General features: G+C 41.5%; 1 protein-coding gene across 2 annotated transcripts in view; it reads left to right on the top strand.

Moving 5' to 3' along the window:
* Positions 1-21,784, top strand: part of LOC311094683 (uncharacterized protein) — a 148,260-nt gene that overhangs the window by 84,575 nt on the left and 41,901 nt on the right. For both annotated transcript variants that reach the window (XM_084132800.1, XM_084132799.1), the window contains exon 2: positions 11,289-11,428. In XM_084132800.1, coding sequence (XP_083988926.1) covers positions 11,371-11,428 — 58 coding nt within the window. In that variant the 5' untranslated portion in view covers positions 11,289-11,370. The remainder of the gene's footprint in view (positions 1-11,288; positions 11,429-21,784) is intronic.

Genomic DNA, 21,784 nt, shown 5'->3' with positions numbered 1-21,784 from the left:
ACAATCTCATTTGTAGGGCATCACTTTAAAATAATTCAATATATGATTCTTTCAAAGCATGTGTACAAGATGAGGACTTTACACCTTGGGTAATTTTGGATTTGGATTTGAAGTAAATAATTTGTAATTAAGCTCAAGTATGTGATATGTAGTTATAATTTTAAAGATTTGGTATACAAATTCACACACAGCCTAAGGCAGTGTGTCAGTGGTTGGTGGGTGTCACCTCTAGGGACCACTGTAGCTCCGAGATCCCCTGTCGATTAGCCTGGGTCTGCAATATCCCCAGTTACCATGTGCAGCCGCGAGGAGGCCCGACAGGAGTCTTGGTGATGGAGAGGCTTTGTCCAGCGGCAGTGAGCTGTAAGACAGAGGGATGCACACAGATAGCACAGCAGATAGCCATGCACCTCTCTAACTACTACTACTGCACTGTACGCATCACAGCACCCTGTGGGCTGTGCCCACACACACACACCTAACTATTTACAAAATAACTAACATAACTAACAGACAACCTGGAACACTGTCAATCTAAGAACAAGAACTGATTTTAACCTGTGTTAATTGTCCTACAGGTAATCGTGCTCATGAAGAGCAGGCACACAGTTGCCTGGTGCAGACACCGCTGCAGCTAAATTGTCCCGCACGTGCTCTCCTGCGCTGGCTTCTGTGTTGCGGGGTTCAGGTGGGCCATCGTCATCCTCCGCAACTTCTGGATCAACTATGTCCCCATTTAGAAGACAGAGGTTGTGGAGCACCGTGCAGCATGCAACAACATCTGGCACAAAAGCAGGGCTGACTTCCAGTGCCTTGAAAAAAATGGAACGCCAGCGCGTTTTCAGCATCCCGAAGGCCCTCTCGACGATGTTCCGTGCTCGAGAATGCTTCCTGTTGTAGCGAGCCTGTACAGCATTCTGTACAGGCTCTCTGTATGGCGTCATGAGGCAGATGGGCGCACTCAGGCAAGGATACCCACCATCTCCAAGGATGCATTTTCCTGCAGGTGGAAACAGGCGGCCAGTGTACACAGGGCTGTTCTTCAGCACCCTGGCATCGTGCACCGACCCAGGATACCCAACAAAAATGTCAAGGAACTTCCCCTGGTGGTCAGTGATGGCCTGCAGCTGTACAGAATTAAAGAGCTTCCGGTTGAAGTAGCACTGCACGTCACTTGCTGGTGGTTTGATGCGGATGTGACAGCCATCTATTGCCCCAGCTACTACACTGAAAGCTGGAGACCCTGCCAGTTGAGCAAAACCTGCTCCCACCACCTCCAGGTCATCTGCACTGGGGAAAGCGATGAGCTGCCTCAAAATGCCGATGACTGCCTTGCTCATTCTGTGCACAATGTCGTGCACAGTAGACTTCGGGATGTCAAATGCCAGTGACACTACCCGGTATGATGCTGCATGGGCCAGCCAGTAGAGGAAAACCAGCACCTCAACATCCTTTTCCCACCCATGGTCGCATTCAGGCTTCACTGCAGCAATCAAGGACTGGATGGACTGCCGTGAAAGTCGAAGGTTGGGGCGGAGGTCAGCTCCATCTTCAAAATACAGCCGAAGAATTGGCACAGCAGCATTCAGGTGGCAGTAGGTTGTAGGGCTCACAATCTGTAAACATGTATATAGTTTTATTTTAGAATACAATTTTAATTAACAAGATAGGCTACTTGTTTATTGTGTTGGCTTATTTATAAATATAGTATGTCTGTATTTATGTGTATACAATCCATTTCTTATACATGATGTATTTGAATATATGTAAGTGCCAATTGAAATTCTCTTCTAGAATTATAGGAGAAATTATTCAAATATTAAAAATTAAAATAATATTTTTATCAAGCTTGTATATTTATGTTCAGTTATTTCACTAATGGTAATAAAAATGAGCTATTGCCATTAAAATTAAATTTAAAATTGCCATTAAAATTAAATTAAAAAAATAAATAAATAAATAAATAAATAAAAATGTATCTCTATTGATTCATTCATTGATGGTAATTTCACAAGCTGTACGACATACACACGTATACAGGCACACTGCCTATGCCATTACCATCAATGAATGAATCAATAGAGATACACACACACACATAAGTTACATATGTAACGTTATCTCTATTGATTCATTCATGTTTATTCATCGATGGTAATAGCACAAGCAAATAAATTACTTTTTCCTTGCCAAAAATCAACATCTGTCATCGTTCACAGGTTTGTGTGTTTTTCTGAGGTAAAATGTATTGAGTAAATAAATGATGATACTTACGTTATTTGAGAAATTCCGTAAAAGCTCTCGACGAAGGCGTGATCTGCGAGTAGCTGACCGACGCCTCCTCTGGATTGTGAGCTCGAACGACGTAAAAACGCCGACGAAAGCAGAAAGCAGAACTAAAAACATCGCTCGCAGTTGGTGCAGTCAGTGGAATGGGCTCTTTAAATTTTCGCGCTGTTATGATAGCGTATGTCACGTGACATGCTCTGTTGACAGCGTATATCACGTGATATTTCCAACATGGCGCATGTAGTACGTCCGGACTCCATTCATACTACCCGTATTCATACTATATAGAACATACTTTTTTAACGGTCGCGAAGTACGTTCTAATTTAAATGTAGTACCTACTCACATAGTACGCGATTTCGGACGCAGCCCTAGAGGCTGCCCTCTAGTGTCGGTGACGTGATTCAGCAGTTAAGACAGCAGATTTTTTATCTGTGGAATCCCGAGTTTTTTTTGCGCTCTGTTGCATGCGGAAAATGAGCGAGTTTTACAACATGTGACTACAGGGATTACACATTATGCATTACACATTGAGACGGTTTTAGAATAAGAACAGGGATTATCATCTTTTCTTAATTCATAAAACTGGTCTCCAATTACACATTAGATATAAAACGGTTTACATAAAAACAGGTATTAAAACTTCTTGTTTTAATCATTAGAAACTGTGAGCAAACAGGCATTAAACATCTATTTACTTAAGCTGTGAGCACGACAGGCATCAAAACAGCTGTCAGCAGGAATTATCATCTGCTCATCTCCCATAAGCATTAATCAAAATAGCACTTTTATGATTTTTGCGTAGGTTTACGAAATTGGATCGCGAGGCCAATTTCTGACCAGGAGCTTATCGTTAACGTATTGTATATCATAAGGCCTATTACGACTGAAAAACTATCAGATTTACGTCTTCGTCCTAAAAGAGATCCTTCGTCTTCATTTAGTCGGTTTAAATCATATTACATGCACCCACTGCAAAGAGTTTCGCTTCGTCTTTACAGGGACACTGTAATATTATGAGCTGCAGTTTTAGCACTTAACAGTGATTAAAAATGCTTAGACATTTTTTGAAACTGTTAATTTGAAGAGCTGAGCTGGCTTTGTGCCTAACGTCAGCTGAGTGAGTTCGCCTTAGCGACTTACCTCACAATTCAAAACGCGCGTGTAACGTTACAATTATTAATACCAATAATACACATTCACTGAAACTGAATTTGTTCCACCAAATAACGTTTGAAACTGCCAAGCGTTCTCACACCAAACTGTAACGAATACGACTCTGGGTAAATGTGAATTAGCTCAAGAATATGGGGAATTTTGGGAATATTAATATTTATGAGTCATGGTCATAATTCATAAGTCGCATGTACATTTATTTTATCAATTATCGAGATTATCTTGTTCTGTGACTGGTCTGACCAACATTTAATTCGTCCAGCGAAATAAATGTAAAATCATTACAGTCAAGAAGAGATATTCACAAACTTCAAGAGAGTTTCATGTCCTGGCCACGGACATCAAACTTCCTGAGTTTATTAATTAAAACTACTCAAGTAGTCTATATTTCGAGCTTGTAGCTTAAGATCTTTTGTTTCATTGACTTTAGAATGGTGGGTTTTCAAACACGGAGACAGTGAAAAGTATTTATGAATTTTAATAAATGCAAAACTATAGATTATATGAGCTACGAATATAAACGTACGTAAAAATGCAAACAATAAACAAACAAACAGATAACCAAACAATAACATAAGTGATCAGAATGAAATGAAAGAAAGAAAGAAAGAGAAGAGAAGAGGAAGAAGGGTAACTTAATTCACAGACCTAAGAGATAGACACCCGGAAAACAGCTTTTATCAAACTCAATATACTTGCAGAATTCTGTGCTCTTTCTGGTGAGGCTGTAAAAGAGGCGCGCGTGTCCGGCTGGTTTGCGTCTGGCTTCGTCTTCTGGGTCGTTTCGCAAGACGATGTAAAGGCTTACTTGAATTTAAGTTACCGCGAAAGTTAGGTTCGTCTCCCGGGATGGGAGAGGTTTCAGATCTTGGTTGCAGAGACGGCAGGCTTTTTCATGGTGCGGGCCATGTGTCCCAGAGGCCAAGGCAAAGCCCGTTCATCTGGAGCAGCGCTGCACGTGGAGAAGGAGGAGGAGGTCAGCGGGATCGATGAGAGAAGAGATCCGGGAAGAACGAGAGAGAGGAGTGGGGGTCTCTTCCTTTTAACAGACAATCTGTTTACGCCTTGTTTTGTGACAGAGCGAATCAAAACTTCTGATCTGTAGCGGGAAGACGTCTTCTTTGTGTGAAGAACAACACGCCCCCTTTTACCATATGTCTTATGAGGGAAAGGATTCATACTTAGAAATATGATATTTCCTGGAACAAGTGCATATTATTGTACTTTGCAGTCAAGATTCGTCTCCGTGAGATAGAGAGGATTACAGAGACATCAATTATGACAGGTAAAGATTGGGGAAACATAACGTTACATTTATATGCATAATTACACACAAATAAAGTTTGATTAAACACACAATGAAATGGTCAGTATTTCCGTTATGGCATGTGAAGACACTTGAGAAACATAGGAATACATATCAACATTTTGGTAATGTCCTATGTGGGTAAGTCAATGGAAAATCTGTGTGTGTGTGTGTGTGGTGCGTTTGGGACGTGACTCGCTGGAATGTTAGTTTTCTTGGGTTGTAAAGTTTTATGGTCTGAGGTAGGGTTACCACAAGACACTATTGAGGAACTTCTTTCATGAACCTTCAGAATTAAAGATTTTACTCTAGCAAGTCACACCTCTATTATAAATTTGTAATGAATGGTAAAATGAAATTTTACTATGTGGAAGTCCATATATGGAAATGTGCTTCAGTTGCATCTCGTGGTGGGTTTCTGGTTGAAAGTCCACGAGTGTGTGTGTGTGTGTGTGTGGAATGTCACGAGGCTGTAAGGTCACAGGAAGTCCATGCTGAACTAGGGGGGTTTTACAAAAGGGGTTCTTAAAAACAGGGTCCTCTTTATGGCTCAAATGTCCCTCTGGGGAAATGATTAACCAGATTGCAATTTTGACATGTCCAAGTAGACTTAGCGACGCCGTGGACAGACCCGTTGTCTAAAAAGACAACGAAGGACGTGTTTGGAGACAAGGAATTACTAATTGGAACAGCATGTGACCGCATGTCAGGCATTGTCGCTACAAAATCTATCTATATATCTATCTATATGAATCTAGATATGTATCTATAATCTATATATGTATCTAGATATAATCTATGTATCTATATATGTATCTATAATCTATCTATGTATTTATATATGTATCTATCTATCTATCTATCTATCTATCTATCTATTCATCTAGCTGTCTATGAAGAGTTCAGATGCAAAAGCCTCTAAGTGCCATCTGAAAATTTCTTCTAGAATGGTAATTTTTTATCAAGCTTGTATATTTAAGTTCAGTAATTTCACTTAAATGACAATTAATAGGTAATCTTCATTGCCATTAAAGTGAAATTACTGAACTTAAATATACGAGCTTGATAAAAATGACCATTCTAGAAGAAATTTTCAGATGGCACTTAGAGGCTTTTGCATCTGAACTCTTCATATAGGCTATTTATATCTATGTATCTATTAATGTGTCACTATATGTATGCTCTGTCTGTCTCTAGCCTATCAGTCAATGTGTTGTGTAAATTTAAATGTAAGCCTAAATAGCCTATAAATAATCAAATCGCACTATGTCACTATATCACCAAAAATCCGCTATCTCAAAATCAAACTCCTCTCACAAAAACCCACGAGGTCAATATGCGTTGATTTCACTGTTATACAGATGTGCGATTGTGTGGTCTGTTCCCGACCGTGTCAATCAAACGCTGATTCGGCGGACCACACCAACACTTCGAGGCTTCGTTTGGCCATAGTCACGTGACATGGGTGTTTTGAATCACGCTTCGGATCAGTGTTTCGAAACATCTGCGCTTCGGGATCTCGCAAAGCTTCGGTACGACTGTTTCGCGTCAGCCAGGCCCGGAGTGGGTAATCGGGAGAATCGGGCGAATTCCCGGTGGGCCGCTTCACTTTTGGGCCGGTCGAGGATTTTTTTTCTTTTTTTTTTTCTTTCACATTTCAATGTCACATTAGTTACATTAGGCTGCTACACACGTTCCGCATTCTGACACCGCAGCGCGCAGCCTCTGCATGGGTTGTACCATGTGAGGGAGTTCTCCCCTCCCCTCCTATAGAGTTGGTTGGGTCCATAGCCCGTCTTTTCCAAAACATTTTCTCAGGTAGGCTACCGCGGCACCGCCGGCGCCTACCGATGGGCCGGGCCGGTGTAGCAGTCGATTCTGTTCCCTATCGGAATTCCTGTTCCCTTTACGCAAATCATACTACAAATCATGCGTAGTTGCCGAGTTACCATGCGTACCATCAGAACTGAATACGAGCAAGAAGCACAACTGGATGTACGGGAAGCCAAAAGGTTAAAAAAGGATTGTATTTTTTCCCGAAATTTAAGCTTTTTTTATTGTTTTTATTTTATTTTTTTTATTAGAAGCGAATTTTCCCCCATCTGTCAATTCAATCCAGATTATTTCTTTTCAAATTTAAAAAATTATTACAGATTTCAATGTAATGTTTATTAAGGCTTTGATTTATTAAGGTTTATTAAGGCTTTGACGCATGCGCTATCAGCAGACACGGCTCGTTCAGGGGGAACAGGAATTCCGATAGGGAACAGAATCGACTGCTACACCGGCCGTAACGGTACGCGTCAGGGAGGATGGATGGGAGGAAGAGGCCAGTCCAGTAGGTATGGAAGCTTTGTTTCCGCCACAGAATAAAACATTTTAAAAGATAATTGCGACTTTTTATCTCACTATTGCGAGTTTACATCTCGCAATTCTGACTTTATTTCTCAGAATTGCGAGATATAAAGTCAGAATTGGGTGAAATAAAGTCGCAATTGCGTGTTATAAAGTCAGAATTGCGAGATATAAAGTCAGAATTGCCTGAAATAAAGTCGCAATTGCGTGTTATAAAGTCAGAATTGCGAGATATAGAGTCAGAATTGCGTGATATAAAGTCGCAATTGCTTCTTATAAAGTCAGAATTGCGTGATAAAAGTCGCAATTGCTGCTTATAAAGTCAGAATTGCAAGATATAAAGTCAGAACTGCATGAAATAAAGTCGCAATTTGCTTATAAAGTCAGAACTGCTAGATATAGAGTCAGGATTGTGTGATATAAAGTCGCAAAACATGTTATAAAGTCAGAATTGCGAAATATAAAGTCAGAATTGTGTGAAATAAAGTCGCAATTGCTTCTTATAAAGTCTAGAATTATTATTTAAAGGGATAAAACCCAAAAATTCTGTCATCATTTACTCACCCTCAAGTTGTTTCAAACCTGTATGAATTTCTTTTTTTCTGCTGAACACAAAAGAAGATATTTTGAAAAATGTCTTTAACCAAACAGTTGATGGACCCCATCAATTTTTTTTTCCTATATGGAAGTCAATGGGGTCCATCAACTGTTTGGTTACAGACATTTTTCAAAATATCTTCTTTTGTGTTCATAAATTCAATAAAATTTTGTGCTCAAGAAATTCATACAGGTTTGAAACAACTTGAAGGTAAGTAAATGATGACAGAATTTTCATTTTTGGGTGAACTATCCCTTTAACCTTTACATTATTTGTTAACCCATGGTATTAATACAAACTACACAATAGTACGAGCTAAACTGTTGCTTCATTTATCCAATTTAAAAAAAGTGCTAATTTGGAATTCGACCATGGAAAAAGTGGGCCGGTCTTGGGCCTGAAACTCCCGGGCTGAAAAGTGGCCCCACTCCGGCCCTGGCGTCAGCCATCCCTACTGAGGTGAGGAGAGCAGTTCACGGTATTTCTCATATTTACACAACCATCACACACACTTTATACAGTTTGATTAAGCGACAGACTCATTTCTGTATTGTTTTCATCGATCACAGCGATACTTGTGCGTCTTTTCTGGCGTCTTCCTTCTGAAATAAACATTTAGTGCAGCAGCAGCGAGCATAAGGAGAATATGTGGAGTTCATTCAGACCTGAGCGATGTTGTATGGAAGCTTGTTTCCGCCACAGAATAAAACATTTTAAAAGATAATTGCGACTTTTTATCTCACAATTGCGAGTTTACATCTCGCAATTCTGACTTTATTTCTCAGAATTGCGAAATATAAAGTCAGAATTGCGCCTTATAAAGTCAGAATTGTGAGATATAAAGTCAGAATTGCGAGATATAAAGTCAGAATTGCGTGAAATAAAGTCGCAATTGCGTGTTATAAAGTCAGAATTGCGTCTTATAAAGTCAGAATTCTGACTTTTTTTCTCGCAATTGCGACTTTACATCACGCAATTCTGACTTTATATCTCACAATTCTGACTTTATATCTCCCAATTCTGACTTTATAACACGCAATTGGGAGATATAAAGTCAGAATTGCATGATATAAAGTCGCAATTGCGTGTTATAACGTCAGAATTGTGAGATATCCTAAACTATTCTGAGGTAAAAAAAAATATCTTTATATCTCACAATTCTGAGAAAATATGTCAGAATTGCGAGATATAAACTCGCAATTGTGTGTTATTAAGTCAGAATTGCGAGAAAAAAAGTCAGAATTCTGACTTTATAAGACGCATTTTGCGACTTTATATCTCGCAATTCTGACTTTATAACACGCAATTGCGACTTTATTTCACGCAATTCTGACTTTATATCTCGCAATTCTGAGAAATAAAGTCAGAATTGCGAGATGTATACTCGCAATTGTGAGATAAAAAGTCGCAATTATCTTTTAAAATGTTTTATTCTGTGGCGGAAACAAGCTTCCATAATGTTGTGTTCGTTTGTGTGATTGTCTCGATGTTTGGAGTGAGAACTGTTACTGAATGTCAAGAGTTAAAGTTTGTGATATGTGAGGGGAATTAATTTGCTTTGTGATGCTCTTTTTATTTTTAAAAGTTTTATGATCATTGTTAATTTCAGCGCATATTATTTTAATTATATAAGTACTTGATTAGTGTCAAAATCAAACCAGATTTAGATTCATGTGAACATATTATGCTGCTGTAATTATTTCTCTGTAGTGGTTGATGAAGATGAGTGTCATTAGTGATTGTTTTTGTGTTATTGATGTGTTATCCATGTCATATCCATGTGAGAAATTACAGTATCTTCTTTCAGTAGAGTAGTTTTACAGGCTTTTATCATGTATCCTGACTCAAATAATGTGTTTCTAACAGCAAACACTCAGAATAAAGTGAGATGATCTGCTGATGATCCTGAATGGCTTGTTGAATGAGTGTTGATAGTCTGAGGCTCATCAATATTAACAGATCTGCTGAAAATGTCAGCTTTTTAAATGTCAGCTGAAAAAATCTGCCTTTTAATGTCAGCATTTGATATTTGAATGTAGTAACAGTGCTTGCCTATTTATTCTGGCTTCCAGAAATTAAATAGGGACTGGTTTTGTGTTTGAGAAAGGTCTTCAACGTGTTAAAACACATAGGGGTCATTGAAGTCTAATAGTTTAAACGAATACTCCACTTTAAAAGGAAAATTCTGTCATACTCACCCTCATGTTGTTTCAAACCTGTATGAATTTCTTTCTTCTGCTGAACAGAAAGGAAGATATTTAGAAGAATGTCAGTAAACGGACAGTTTCTGGGTCCCATTTACTTCCATAGTATATTTTTTTTCCTACTATGGAAGTCAATGAGACCAGAAACTGTCCGTTTACTGACATTCTTCTAAATATCTTCCTTTCTGCTCAGCAGAAGAAAGAAATTCATACAGGTTTGAAACAACATGAGGGTGAGTATATGATGACAGAATTTTCATTTTAAAGTGAACTATTCCTTTAAGGGACCATTTCTCAGTTAAAATGTTCTCTAAAATGTAGCTCTTCTTGAGAAAGAACGCATTATCTTGATGTTTTGAGACGAGACTCCTGTTTATAGTTAGAGCCTGGCCGAATCCGACCTTGGAAAAGATGTGTGTCGGTGTGTGTGTTAGTCTTCTTGCTTACAGGTTAAGGAACCACTGGCATTGTTGGAGATTTACTGAGTTGTTGTTGTTCGGGACATGCTGGCACCCAGCAACCCAAATCTGCGACCTGGAAGGTCACGACGTGCCTGACTTCAGGGTCTGAGTTTCAGATGCATAATCTATGGAGATATGCTTCTGTCTATCTGTATATGGGTGGAAAATTACTATGTTTATCTATTTCTTAGCCAATGAGAATCATTCAGCCTGTAAGCAATGACGTAGCTTAGACCTTGGAAACGGTATAACTGCTGTGATCTTTGTAACTGTAAGCGGGGTGGCCTACGAACTCCTGTGTGAGTCTTGAAGCTGAACTTCTGCTGATGAAACCGCAAACTATCTTCAGTAAAACGTTTATTCATTTTTTTATAATTCTGACTCCGGGTCTTCTTTCAAACATCTGGTCCTTGGGTCCTAAACTGTTAACCCCTAACACTGTTTTCACCTCATTTATTATGCTGATGTCTTCAGATCTCTTGTAAATTGACACTTAAAGCTCATTTCATTGGTGTCAGCAGACTGAGGGGATTTGTTGGCTACTATTTGTATGTTTATTTCTGTGTTTATGATTTTAACTGTTTTTCTTAACGTTTATTTATATTAGGAATCATTTTAATTATTTATATTCTTTTCTTTATTTCTAGATACCTGTATTTTAATGAAGCAGTATAATGTTTGGATTAGCAATAAAATAGATGGATGTCTAATGAATAGATAGACAGACATAAATGCTTAGAAGTGTCATGTATTATAAAAAAAAAAAAAATTGATATTTTTGATTTTGGCAGATCAGCTCCTCCCACGCTGGAATACATCATCAGAGAAGCTCCTCCCACAGTAATCACATCATCAGTGAATCTCCTCCCACAGCAATAAATGCTGTAAATTCCCATCAGCTACAAGTGAAGACGAGCATCAGAGCATCAGGAAGAGCTGAAATCTGCAAAGACTGAGTTTATTAAAGAGGACAGAGAGAACATGAGTGATCCAGAACCCTGCAGAATGAAACACACTGAAGATCCTGAAGAACAAAGAGGTTGGTGTTTATTCTTCATTCATTCATGATGCTGAAGAACATTCATGTTAGAAACATTCAAGCACTTCATCACATTTAGATAAACAGTTCAACTATGAAATGGTACAGAATAATAAAAAGACTTATTAATGTATATTACAATGTGCAGTTTTATTTTAAGTCCACAGGCTCCAGACTAACATTTTTAGTTTAATTCATTTTAATATGAATTAAAAGCAAAATGAGTGAAAAAATTGACATTAGGGAGTGAAAATATCCAATAATCATCCTACTGTTTACAGTGGTAATTTATTAATTATAATTATAATTTAATTTAAATAACATTTTTAGTTTTAGGGGAATCTTTGAAGGATGAACAAAAAAATGTGTTATCACGTTAAAAATAACACAAAATATTATAGTTTTGAAGTGCTGGAAGAAGATGTGTAGTACTTGTAAGTAGGGCTGTACTCAACCAAAGAAAATCTTGGTCGACTGAAGTCCTGAAATTTTCGACTAAAAATCGACTAAAATCGACTAAAAATGACGTTAGAAAAAAAAACGTTAAATTAATTAGATGCGCACTGTGCGCAGTACTTGGTAGCCTTGTTGTCCGCCTAAATGAATTATAAATAAACATAAACAACTAGTAGGCTATTTGCAGAATATTAAATCGTTTTTGACCTAATTATTTTGCACTGAAATGAGTCTGACACTCGAGTCTGTCAGCTCTGCAGCGCTGCATCATGTGCACCTGCGCAATATCATAGCTTATGATTTCTGAAAATAGTACTATGTTCAACTAGTGATATCATCACAAGAACTGTTGAGGAATATGCAACATAATTTAGACAATTATTTTTGTCATATGTTATAATAATAAGTTATAACTGTCAGACACTATCATTTCACCGTGCATGTCCTCGCACCGAGCGAGGCTGAACATGAGCTCAGCTTCGCAGCTGAGACACGAATAGACTATTAACTTAAAGCTTTTACTCTTAATAAACACAAAAGGCACGTCCACTTTAATAAAAAAATAATATTTATTAAACAAACCAGATCAAGAGCAGAAACGAAATAAAGTGCATAACTGAAAAATAAAGCATCCTAGGCTCAAAACTAACACAACCAACAGCACAGCGCAATTGCGCATTAGGCTCCAAATAAAAAATAAAAAAGTTAGGTTAACACACTAAAACATTGAAATATGCAAATTCTGATATGTTCATAGCCTACTCAAAACAGACAGGGCAAGCTAACGCAGACAAGTGAGCTTACCACTTTTAGATGATATGTCATGTTTGTCGTCAAGCTGTGGAAAACTGTTGCTTGCAAACTTTGCATTCGACCTTTTTCCTGTTATCAATTTTAACAAAATGCTGCCACACTGTCGATTTCTTTGTTGTTGACATGTTAGAAGAGGACTGACTATTAAACGCTCTCACAATTAAATAAATAATATTCAGCATCAAACCTTCTACGCTCGACGCTCTCTCTTGGGTTGAACTAATCCAAAAAAGGTGAAAACAAGGGGGGTGTTTTGAAGACAGACTGTTACAGTGAAACAAGGGTACTCTGAAAACACCCCCATTAGCAGTTAGTGCTTTCCACCTGATGAGATGAGCGCGCCTCAGCGCGGCAAAACTGATGAAATAAACGCGGCAGAAAATCGACCAATCAGAATTTTGGTCGAACCAGAACGTATCGACCAACTAATCGACTAATCGACTAGGACAGTACAGCCCTACTTGTAAGCCTTTGACTATTTCTGTCACAATTCATAGTTCCCTTTCGAGAGGTCTCTCGTATTGCGTAAGGCTAGCTTACGCTATGGGAAAACCTCCTTTTCTCGAGAATATTGAAGCAAACTTTTTAAAACACAACTGAGCGCGAGAGGGGTCATTGGCTGTGCTGCGGCAACTGCACGAACCTATGACGAGGCGGCTTTGACGCGAGAACCAATCAGGGCGCCTTGGTGCGTCAGAGCCCGCCAGTATGGGCGTGGTCAGAGGCTATATATTGCCGTGCCTCGCCTAGGTGCTCCAGATTTTTACTCCTTCAGCGACTTCTCCACTTCACTGACCTCCAGAATAGAAGCACTCACCGCCGTTGAAACGCCTTTCAGCGGGATAAGCTCCTGAGGACGTTGGCTTCATTCGCCACCTTCAGCATGCTGTTTCGCTGTGCCATCCGGCGTGCCATATCCTTTTTTTGCAAATCCTGTGTGTTCGCCGCTGCGTTCACACTCTAAAAGTCCCCAGTCCCCGTGTGCCTCGGTCTCTCTCCAGCGGTGTCCCTCGCCAGTCCTGTTTACACTGGCCGACCAGCGCCCCTCTCTGCGAGCGGCGGACCTCATGTCGTTCGGGGCTTCGGACGAGGAGGAAGAGTAAAAAGATGACAGCTTTTCCCTTGCGGCTTCCGGCCCCCCTCCATCTGACAGTGCTTGTGTGTAGGTGTGCAAACTTTATAGCGGACAGATGACCTACATATGACACATGGAGAAAAGAGCTCCTTTCTTGCTTTATTTTTGTCGCCGTTAAAACGGTGTATATTTGCAGGCGAGCGTGCTTCACTGCAGACTCGTTTGCTGCGGAGTTTACATTTCCAGCCGCCTGAACAGAGGGAACTGGGGAATGTCTGAAGGATTTTTGAGAGATTGGTCCGGCCTCGGCGGGGCTTCGAATTCTCTTTTTCTCCCTGTGGCTAGGACGGCTTACGAGGCTCGGGGTCCAACGCAATCCTGGGTGGGGGACCCCGCCTCTCAGGGAACGGAGCGCATCTAGCAGAGCGGGATCGGCGATGGACTTCATTCGCTGGGCGGGGGCTGGGTGACCGGCGGCGCTGACTTAGGCTGCTGTTGAGGAGGCTTCTTTCTGGTCTGGCAGCTCGAAGCCGAGCTGGAACGTTTCGGAAGGAAGTGGCTCATCACCTGTGATGCTTTCTGCGCCTCCTTGTAGCGCTTGGAGAAGCTCTTAACGGCCTGGCCAAAGAGACCGGAAGTGGAGATGGGGGAGTCCAGGAAAGCCGCCCTATCTGCCTCCTTCATATCCGTTGAGTTCAACCACAGGTGCCGCTCGAGCACCGTTAGGTTGGCCATGCTCCTTCCGATGGCCTGGGCTGTAGACTTCACCTCGCCTCGTAGCTTTTATATTTAGCACCGTCAACGTTGGAGAGCGCTGAAGAGAAAGAAGGCCATTATGATGTGTGCGCCCCTACACATAAACACTTCCAACACAGTGTCATCTTTATTCCCTATCAGGGAAAAGAAGGTAATAAACGTAGACTCCCTGCTCGCACAGGAGGGGAAACACTTGACAGCCGGACGGCCGGGCCCCTATCTCACAGCGACCCGGGTCCTGTCTTCATCCAACCCCTAGCTATGAGGGCCGAAGCCTGGGAGGCTATCCCCGAAATATCAAAATGGGTGTTGAACATAATAAAACGAGGTTACTCGCTCCAGTTTGCTCGCAGACCTCCACGCTTTCGAGCCAAGGTCGAGACAACGGTTGAAGAGGGCGTGGCCCATGTTCTCCGTACCGAAGTGTCAAAACTGTTAAAAAAGGGAGCTGTCGAAACAGATCAGAGTCACAGCTGCATCAGAGCCATGATCCCCTGGAAAGCGACCGACTGGTATCGGTCTGGCATGAGATTGGGTGTGATCTTGAGGAGAAAACCAATCTCGACAGATGCCTCCAGCTCAGGCTGGGGGGCCCTTTACGAGGGCAGGCCCGTCTCTGGTCTGTGGTCAGACTCGTAGAAATGCCTACACATAAACTGTCTAGAGATGAAGGCGGTAGCCTTAGCCTTAAAAGCCTTTCTCCCATACTTAAGAGACCACCACGTCCTGGTCCGGACGGACAACAAGGCAGTGGTGTCGTACATAAACCGCCAGGGTGATCTCAAGTCACACAACCTGCACAGCATGGCCGAGAATCTTTTTCTCTGGTCCCAACACAACCTGCGCTCGCTGAGGGCAGCGCATGTGCCAGGCGTTCTGAACCAGGGTGCGGATATGGGAGCCAGACACAATGTCTCTTCACCCAGAAACGGTTCAGCTGCTGTGGGATGTCTTTGGCAGGGTGAAGGTCGACCTCTTCGCCTCAGAAGACAACACTCACTGCCAAATATTTTTTACAAAGAACAGGGACGCCCTCTGTACGCATTCCCTCCTGTCACAACGCTACCACAGGTCATCGAAAGGATCAGGGAGTGCAGATGTGCAGTGCTGTTAATAGCCCCCTTCTGGAGAACCCAGTTATGGTACCCAGAGCTGATAAAACCATTTCGGAAGCTAGAGTGCCCCTCCTGTATACTCAGAAATGGGCAGTGTTTTCTAGGTGGTGCGCTCCACAAAACGTAGACCCACATTCATATGAAGTACAGAGTATGCTCGCATTTTTACAAGAGCTCCTGGATGCGGGTCGCACTCCCTCCACACTCAAAGTCTATGTGGCAACCATAACAGTGTTTCACGCGCCGGTAGCCGACAAACCACTGGGAAGGAACGACCTCATTGTGCGTTTTCTCACGGGCGCTAGGAGGTTAAACCCTCCGTGCCCCCTGTCTGTGCCTATCTGGGACCTCTCTAAAGTCCTGGAGGCCATGAAGGGTCCCCCATTCGAGCCACTTCAGTCTGTGGACCTGAAGTTGCTCTCACTCAAAACTGCTTTTCTGCTGGCGCTTGCCTCAGTCAAGCGAGTGGGCGATTTACAGGTGCTATCTATGAACGCCTCCTGTCTGGAATTTGGGCCAAATGACTCCAAGGTCATCCTTAAACTTAGGCACAGTTATGTTCCTAAAGTGCTCTTCTCCCCATTCAGAGCACAGGTAATTTCCCTGATGGCTCTCTCCTCGCCAGATGATGAGAGTGATGCTTATTTACTCTGCCCCATAAGGGCTCTCAGGATTTATCTGGAGCGTTCTGCCTCGTTTAGGCAGTCAGAGCAGCTCCTTGTATGCTTTGGCGGCTGCACTAAAGGTTTAGCCCTCACAAAGCAGAGACTGTCGCGCTGGATAGTGTATGTTATCGCGCTAGTTTATAAGTCCAAAGGCCTTTGCCCCTTGGGCGTTAGAGCTCACTCCACTTTGTGGGCCTGGTCCAGTTGAATACCCATTGAGGACATTTGTGCAGCGGCTGGCTGGGCCTCGCCGTTCTCATTTGTGAAGTTTTATAACTTGGAGGTACCCACCTTACAGGCCAAGGTTCTCTCACTGTAAAAGTGTTAAGCACCCCCTCCTCCCTCCTTATGACCATGAACTACGGTTCCTAGTTATCCAGTATATGAAGCCCATCTAGAACTGGCTTATATTAGGATCATGCTTCCCTTGTGGTTCATTCATATGCCTTGGGTTACGGTAGGGCGAAGTTAGCATGCACAGCGTTTTGAAGGTAAGCTAGTCTTACGCAATACGAGAGACCTCTCAAAAGGGAACTACTTGGTTACGTTTCGAAAGGGAACTACTTGGTTACTAACGTAACCTCAGTTCCCTGAGGTGAGAAAACGAGTATTGCGTAACCCGGCGTGCTACTGTGCTAGGATCAGGGGATCGCTTCAGTCGTTTAAAACCTGGAGCACCTAGGCGAGGCACGGTGCCTAGGCGAGGCACGGAGGTATATAGCCTCTGACCATGCCCATACTGGTGGGTTCTGTTGGCCAGGCGCCCTGATTGGTTCTCGTGTCAAAGCCGCCTCGCCATAGGTTCGTGAAGTTGCCGCAGCACAGCCAATGACCGCTCTCGCACTCAGTTGTGCTCAGTGCTTGTGTTTAAAAAAGTTTGCTTCAATATTCTCGAGAAAAGGAGGTTTTCCCATAGAGTAAGCTAGCCTTACGCAATACTCGTTCCCTCATCTCAGGGAACTGAGGTTACGTTAGTAACCAAGTAGTTATGGTTAGTTACTACATTAGCCTAAATCCATGGTGAATGTTGCTGATTTGTGGACTGAAAGCCTTCTATAAGTGTTTCTCTTGTTTCCACGTCAGTGCTGTTTGATCTGATATCTATGGGTTTGGGCGAGTTAGGGAACTCTGCGTCGAATCGAAATGTTTCTCACTGGATCTCACAGCGATGATGTTAGAAATTCTGAGGCGAATTCAATGGATTTTTTCACTCGATCTCCAGAGTCTGGATCTCCTAGTAACAGTGTTGTGTGATCGAGATCGGCCCGCATCTGGCAAGTTCGGGGCGCTGCGCTGTCTATGATTGGTCCGAACTAATAAATGGTCAGGGAAGCATAAATGAGTAGGGCATTTTCATTCCACTTTCATTTTGTTTGCATTTGCTGCTTGGCAACGTCATAGTCGCACCAGCGTGACCTAAAAAATATTTGGTCGCACCGGCAGGAAAAATGGTCGCAAAAGGCGACCAATTGGTCACAGTCTGGAGCCCTGCTGTTTTTTCTGTGTTTTTTTTTAAACAAATGGTCAGTAAACGGAGGTTTGAGAATTTTATATTGATTGTCAACATCAGATCAAGCTAAATACTATTTGAACTGTTTTATTTTACATAATCAGTAAACACCAAGTTACTAATAAAGTTGTATTTGTCAAATATCATATGCTATTCATAGTTATAGAGATTCTTCTTAGAGTAACTTTGGTAACAGGGATGATGAATACAGTCAGTACTACAGTTTGTGTAAAAACTGAGACAATGGATTGAGATTATTTTCTTGTCCTCCCATAATCTAATAGAAAGAGCCCAGATGATGTCACTTCCTGTGTGTCACAGTTTTAAGAAATGATCTGTTTTTTTTAAAAGGAGGAAAATCATGTCAAAAGTAACAGGATTGAGTGAAACATGTACGGTAGGACATGGGTAATGCTAATAAACGCTTGTGTTATTTCTCACAGGGTAATTCACTTGAGTTTGTGTTACTGGTGTCCAACTTTCACATGCGCATGAATGGAAGTCAGTGCAAGGAAAAGTCTAGTGTGAACGGCCATAAATAATTAACGGTTTTAGTCAAATAAATATCAATCTCAAAGTTGGTGTAAAAATGTGGCAGTATTGTATATTTTAATGCTAATATCATGTTAGATAATTGTCATTTACCAAATATATTTAATAGTTCTTGCTAAAGAAACAAGGGATTTGTGCATATGTTTTAAAAATAATAATTGGAAGATAAATTTACCTCATTCATGAAAAGGTTCAAGGACATATAATCTATTTATAAAAAGGCATCAAATTATCATAATATTTTATAACAGTTGTCTACTTTCTACTATTACATCAGGGCTCACTTTCATGTCCTTCACTTTATATTTCTCTCTTTAAATTATTTTGATGTACTGAAAATGAAATTAATAATTTTCTCTTTGATTTCAGACCTGATGGAAGAGAGTGAGGAGAGTGAAGAACTGAGTGAAGTGGAGGAGGAACATCATGTCCAACCTGGAGGAAAACCTTTGAGTCGCTCAAAGACTAAAAAGACATTGTTAAAGAAAAGAAGAGCCAAGAAATCTTTCACCTGCACTCAGTGTGGAAAGAGCTTCACAACCAAACAAGATCTTAAACGTCACATGAGAGTTCACACTGGAGAGAAGCCGTTCTCATGTGATCAGTGTGGGAAGAGTTTCACAGCCAAAACAAGTCTTGAACGTCACATGATGATCCACACCGGAGAGAAGCCGTTCACATGTGATCAATGTGGGAAGAGTTTCAGTCAATTATCATCCCTTAATCTTCACAAGAGGATCCACACTGGAGAGAAGCCGTTCTCATGTGATCAGTGCGGCAAAGCATTTCTTAGGTCATCACACCTGAAGACACACCTGACAGTTCATATGATGGAGAAGCCGCATTCATGTTCTGTGTGTGGAAAGGGTTTTTCACAGCTGCAATATTTACACACACATCAGAAAACACACACTGGTGTGAGAGAGTACATGTGCTTTGAGTGTGAGAAGACTTTTACTACAGCAAACAGTTTAAAACTGCACCAGAGAATTCACACTGGAGAAAAACCTTACAAGTGTTCACACTGTGACAAGAGATTCAGTGACTCAGGACATCTGAAAACACATGAGATGATCCACACTGGAGAGAAACCGCACATGTGTAATCAGTGTGAAAAGAGTTTTGCTTTTAAACGTGACATGAAGCTACACATGATGATCCACACTGGAGAGAAGCCGCACATGTGTGATCAGTGTGAAAAGAGATTCTCATGCAAAAGTTATCTTAAGAGTCACATGAGGATCCACACCGGAGAGAAGCCGTTCTCATGTGATCAATGCGGCAAAACATTTTTTAGGTCATCAAACCTGAAGAAACACCTGACAGTTCATACGAAGGAGAAGCCGCATTCATGTTCTGTGTGTGGAAAGAGTTTTTCACAGCTGGTTCATTTACATACACATGAGAAAACTCACACTGGTGTAAGAGAGTACATGTGCTTTGAGTGTGAGAAGACTTTTACTACAGCGGACAATTTAAAACGGCACCAGAAAATTCACACTGGAGAAAAACCGTACAAGTGTTCACACTGTGACAAGAGATTCAGTCGATCAGCACATCTGAAAACACATGAGAGGATCCACACTGGAGAAAAACCTTACAAGTGTTCACACTGCGACAAGAGATTCAGTGTGTCATCATCTCTGAAAACACATGAGATGATCCACACTGGAGAAAAACCTTACAAGTGTTCACACTGTGATGAGAGATTCAGTCATTTATCACATCTGAAATCACATGAGAGGATCCACAGCAGAGAGAAGTCGCACACGTGTGATCAGTGCGGGACGAGTTTCTCCTTTAAAACTCACCTGAATCTGCACATGAAGATCCATGCAGTGGAGAAACCACATCACCTCAGTCTGAGATCACGGTAAGTAGTTTATTTTCATGTGCTGAGCAACAAAGTCTCTTCTGTGTAAGTTAGGCACACAATCACCCTATAGCCAAATCTCTCCTCTCCACCTATAGCCGGTGTGTGGTGAGCACAGGACACTTTGTTGATTGATTGATATCTATTAAACGTACAGTATGTAATTTTGTTCGCCGCTAGAGGTCGCTAACCTCTTACAATAACAAAGGCGTAGTTTAATGACGCAACGTTTGCTAAGAATTATGGATCTTGTCGTCAACGTCAAGCCGACTGATATAATAATGTTTATGAGTAAATACATTGATGTTTTTATCATGACTGTGATATGAAGCAATAGAGCGTCTGGCGCGAGTGATTTCAATGTTAAGACGCGTTTACGCGCGTCTGGAGGTCTTGCGGCGCGAATTTAGCGCGGCGCGGTGGATGTAAATTCTCCTCATTCGCACGTCCACTTCGCTTCAAACTTTTGCTTTTTACACGCGTCATATTGTTAACGAACTTTAGTGATTTTTTTTTTTGCAACCGTTTGAAGAACATGAACGTAAATATGAACACAAGATTAAATGTGACATAAAGAAAATGATTATTGGCAGTCATGTTGCCTCTGAAGTCGGTGTATACGGGTACATTTCTCATTCCTCCTTCGTTTTGAAGTGTGGTCCCGAAAAATCTTCGTTTCAAGGACCACCAAACCAGACGGAGCACACAACAGAGCTTCGTCATGGACACCCTCAGCATACAGCCGGTGAGTCCCATGAAACTAGTGCTCCTCGACAGGTAGAGAAAAAAGCCGATCGACTTACAAATCGATGGCACAAACAGGGAGCGAGACCCAAAGGCACTCGAGACATCAGATTGTCACGAGCATCACATATTGCTGCAGTAGCATCCTCTACAGCTCTGACAAGGATTGCAAACACTGGTCTCCTACCACCGCCTATACATCTTGAGAACAGATTTGAAGTACTAATGAATGTAAATGAGGAATCCCCAAACGTGATGAATGTGATTGAACACAGACTGAATGGGCCAGTAGCTAACACTGATGCTAACTGGCGCTCAAGGTCGAGCAGACAGCGGCACTCAGCTCAGAGCGCAGCCGAGCCCAGGACTCTGATAGTGGGAGACTCCATAATCAGAAACATTAGCAGCAGGGATACAACTACATGCTGCCTTCCACAAGCAACAACTTCTGATGTAAACAGGGAACTTCAGAACATTCTGATGAAACATAAGACTGCAAATCGACTCATCATTCATGTGGGGAAGAATGATATTCATAAAGAGCAGTCAGAACTCCTTAAGAAGGATTTCCATGAACTTTTTGAAACACTTAAAAGACTGAAAGTTCAAACATTCATCAGTGGACCACTCCCAGCAAGAGGAAGAAACAGGTTTTCACGGTTACTTGGGCTTAATACATGGCTGCAAAAAAAACCCTGCAATATAAAAGGAGCGAACTAAATTGACCATTTCAATCTTTTCTGGAGTCAGAGACCACTGTTTCATCGGGATTGCCATCACCCAAACAAACTTGGTTC

Source organism: Abramis brama (genome assembly GCF_963993115.1).
Source record: "Abramis brama genome assembly, chromosome: 1".
Lineage (NCBI taxonomy): Eukaryota > Metazoa > Chordata > Actinopteri > Cypriniformes > Leuciscidae > Abramis > Abramis brama.
The sequence above is the reverse complement of the archived record's forward strand: the minus strand, read 5'-3'. Positions and strand labels throughout refer to the sequence as shown.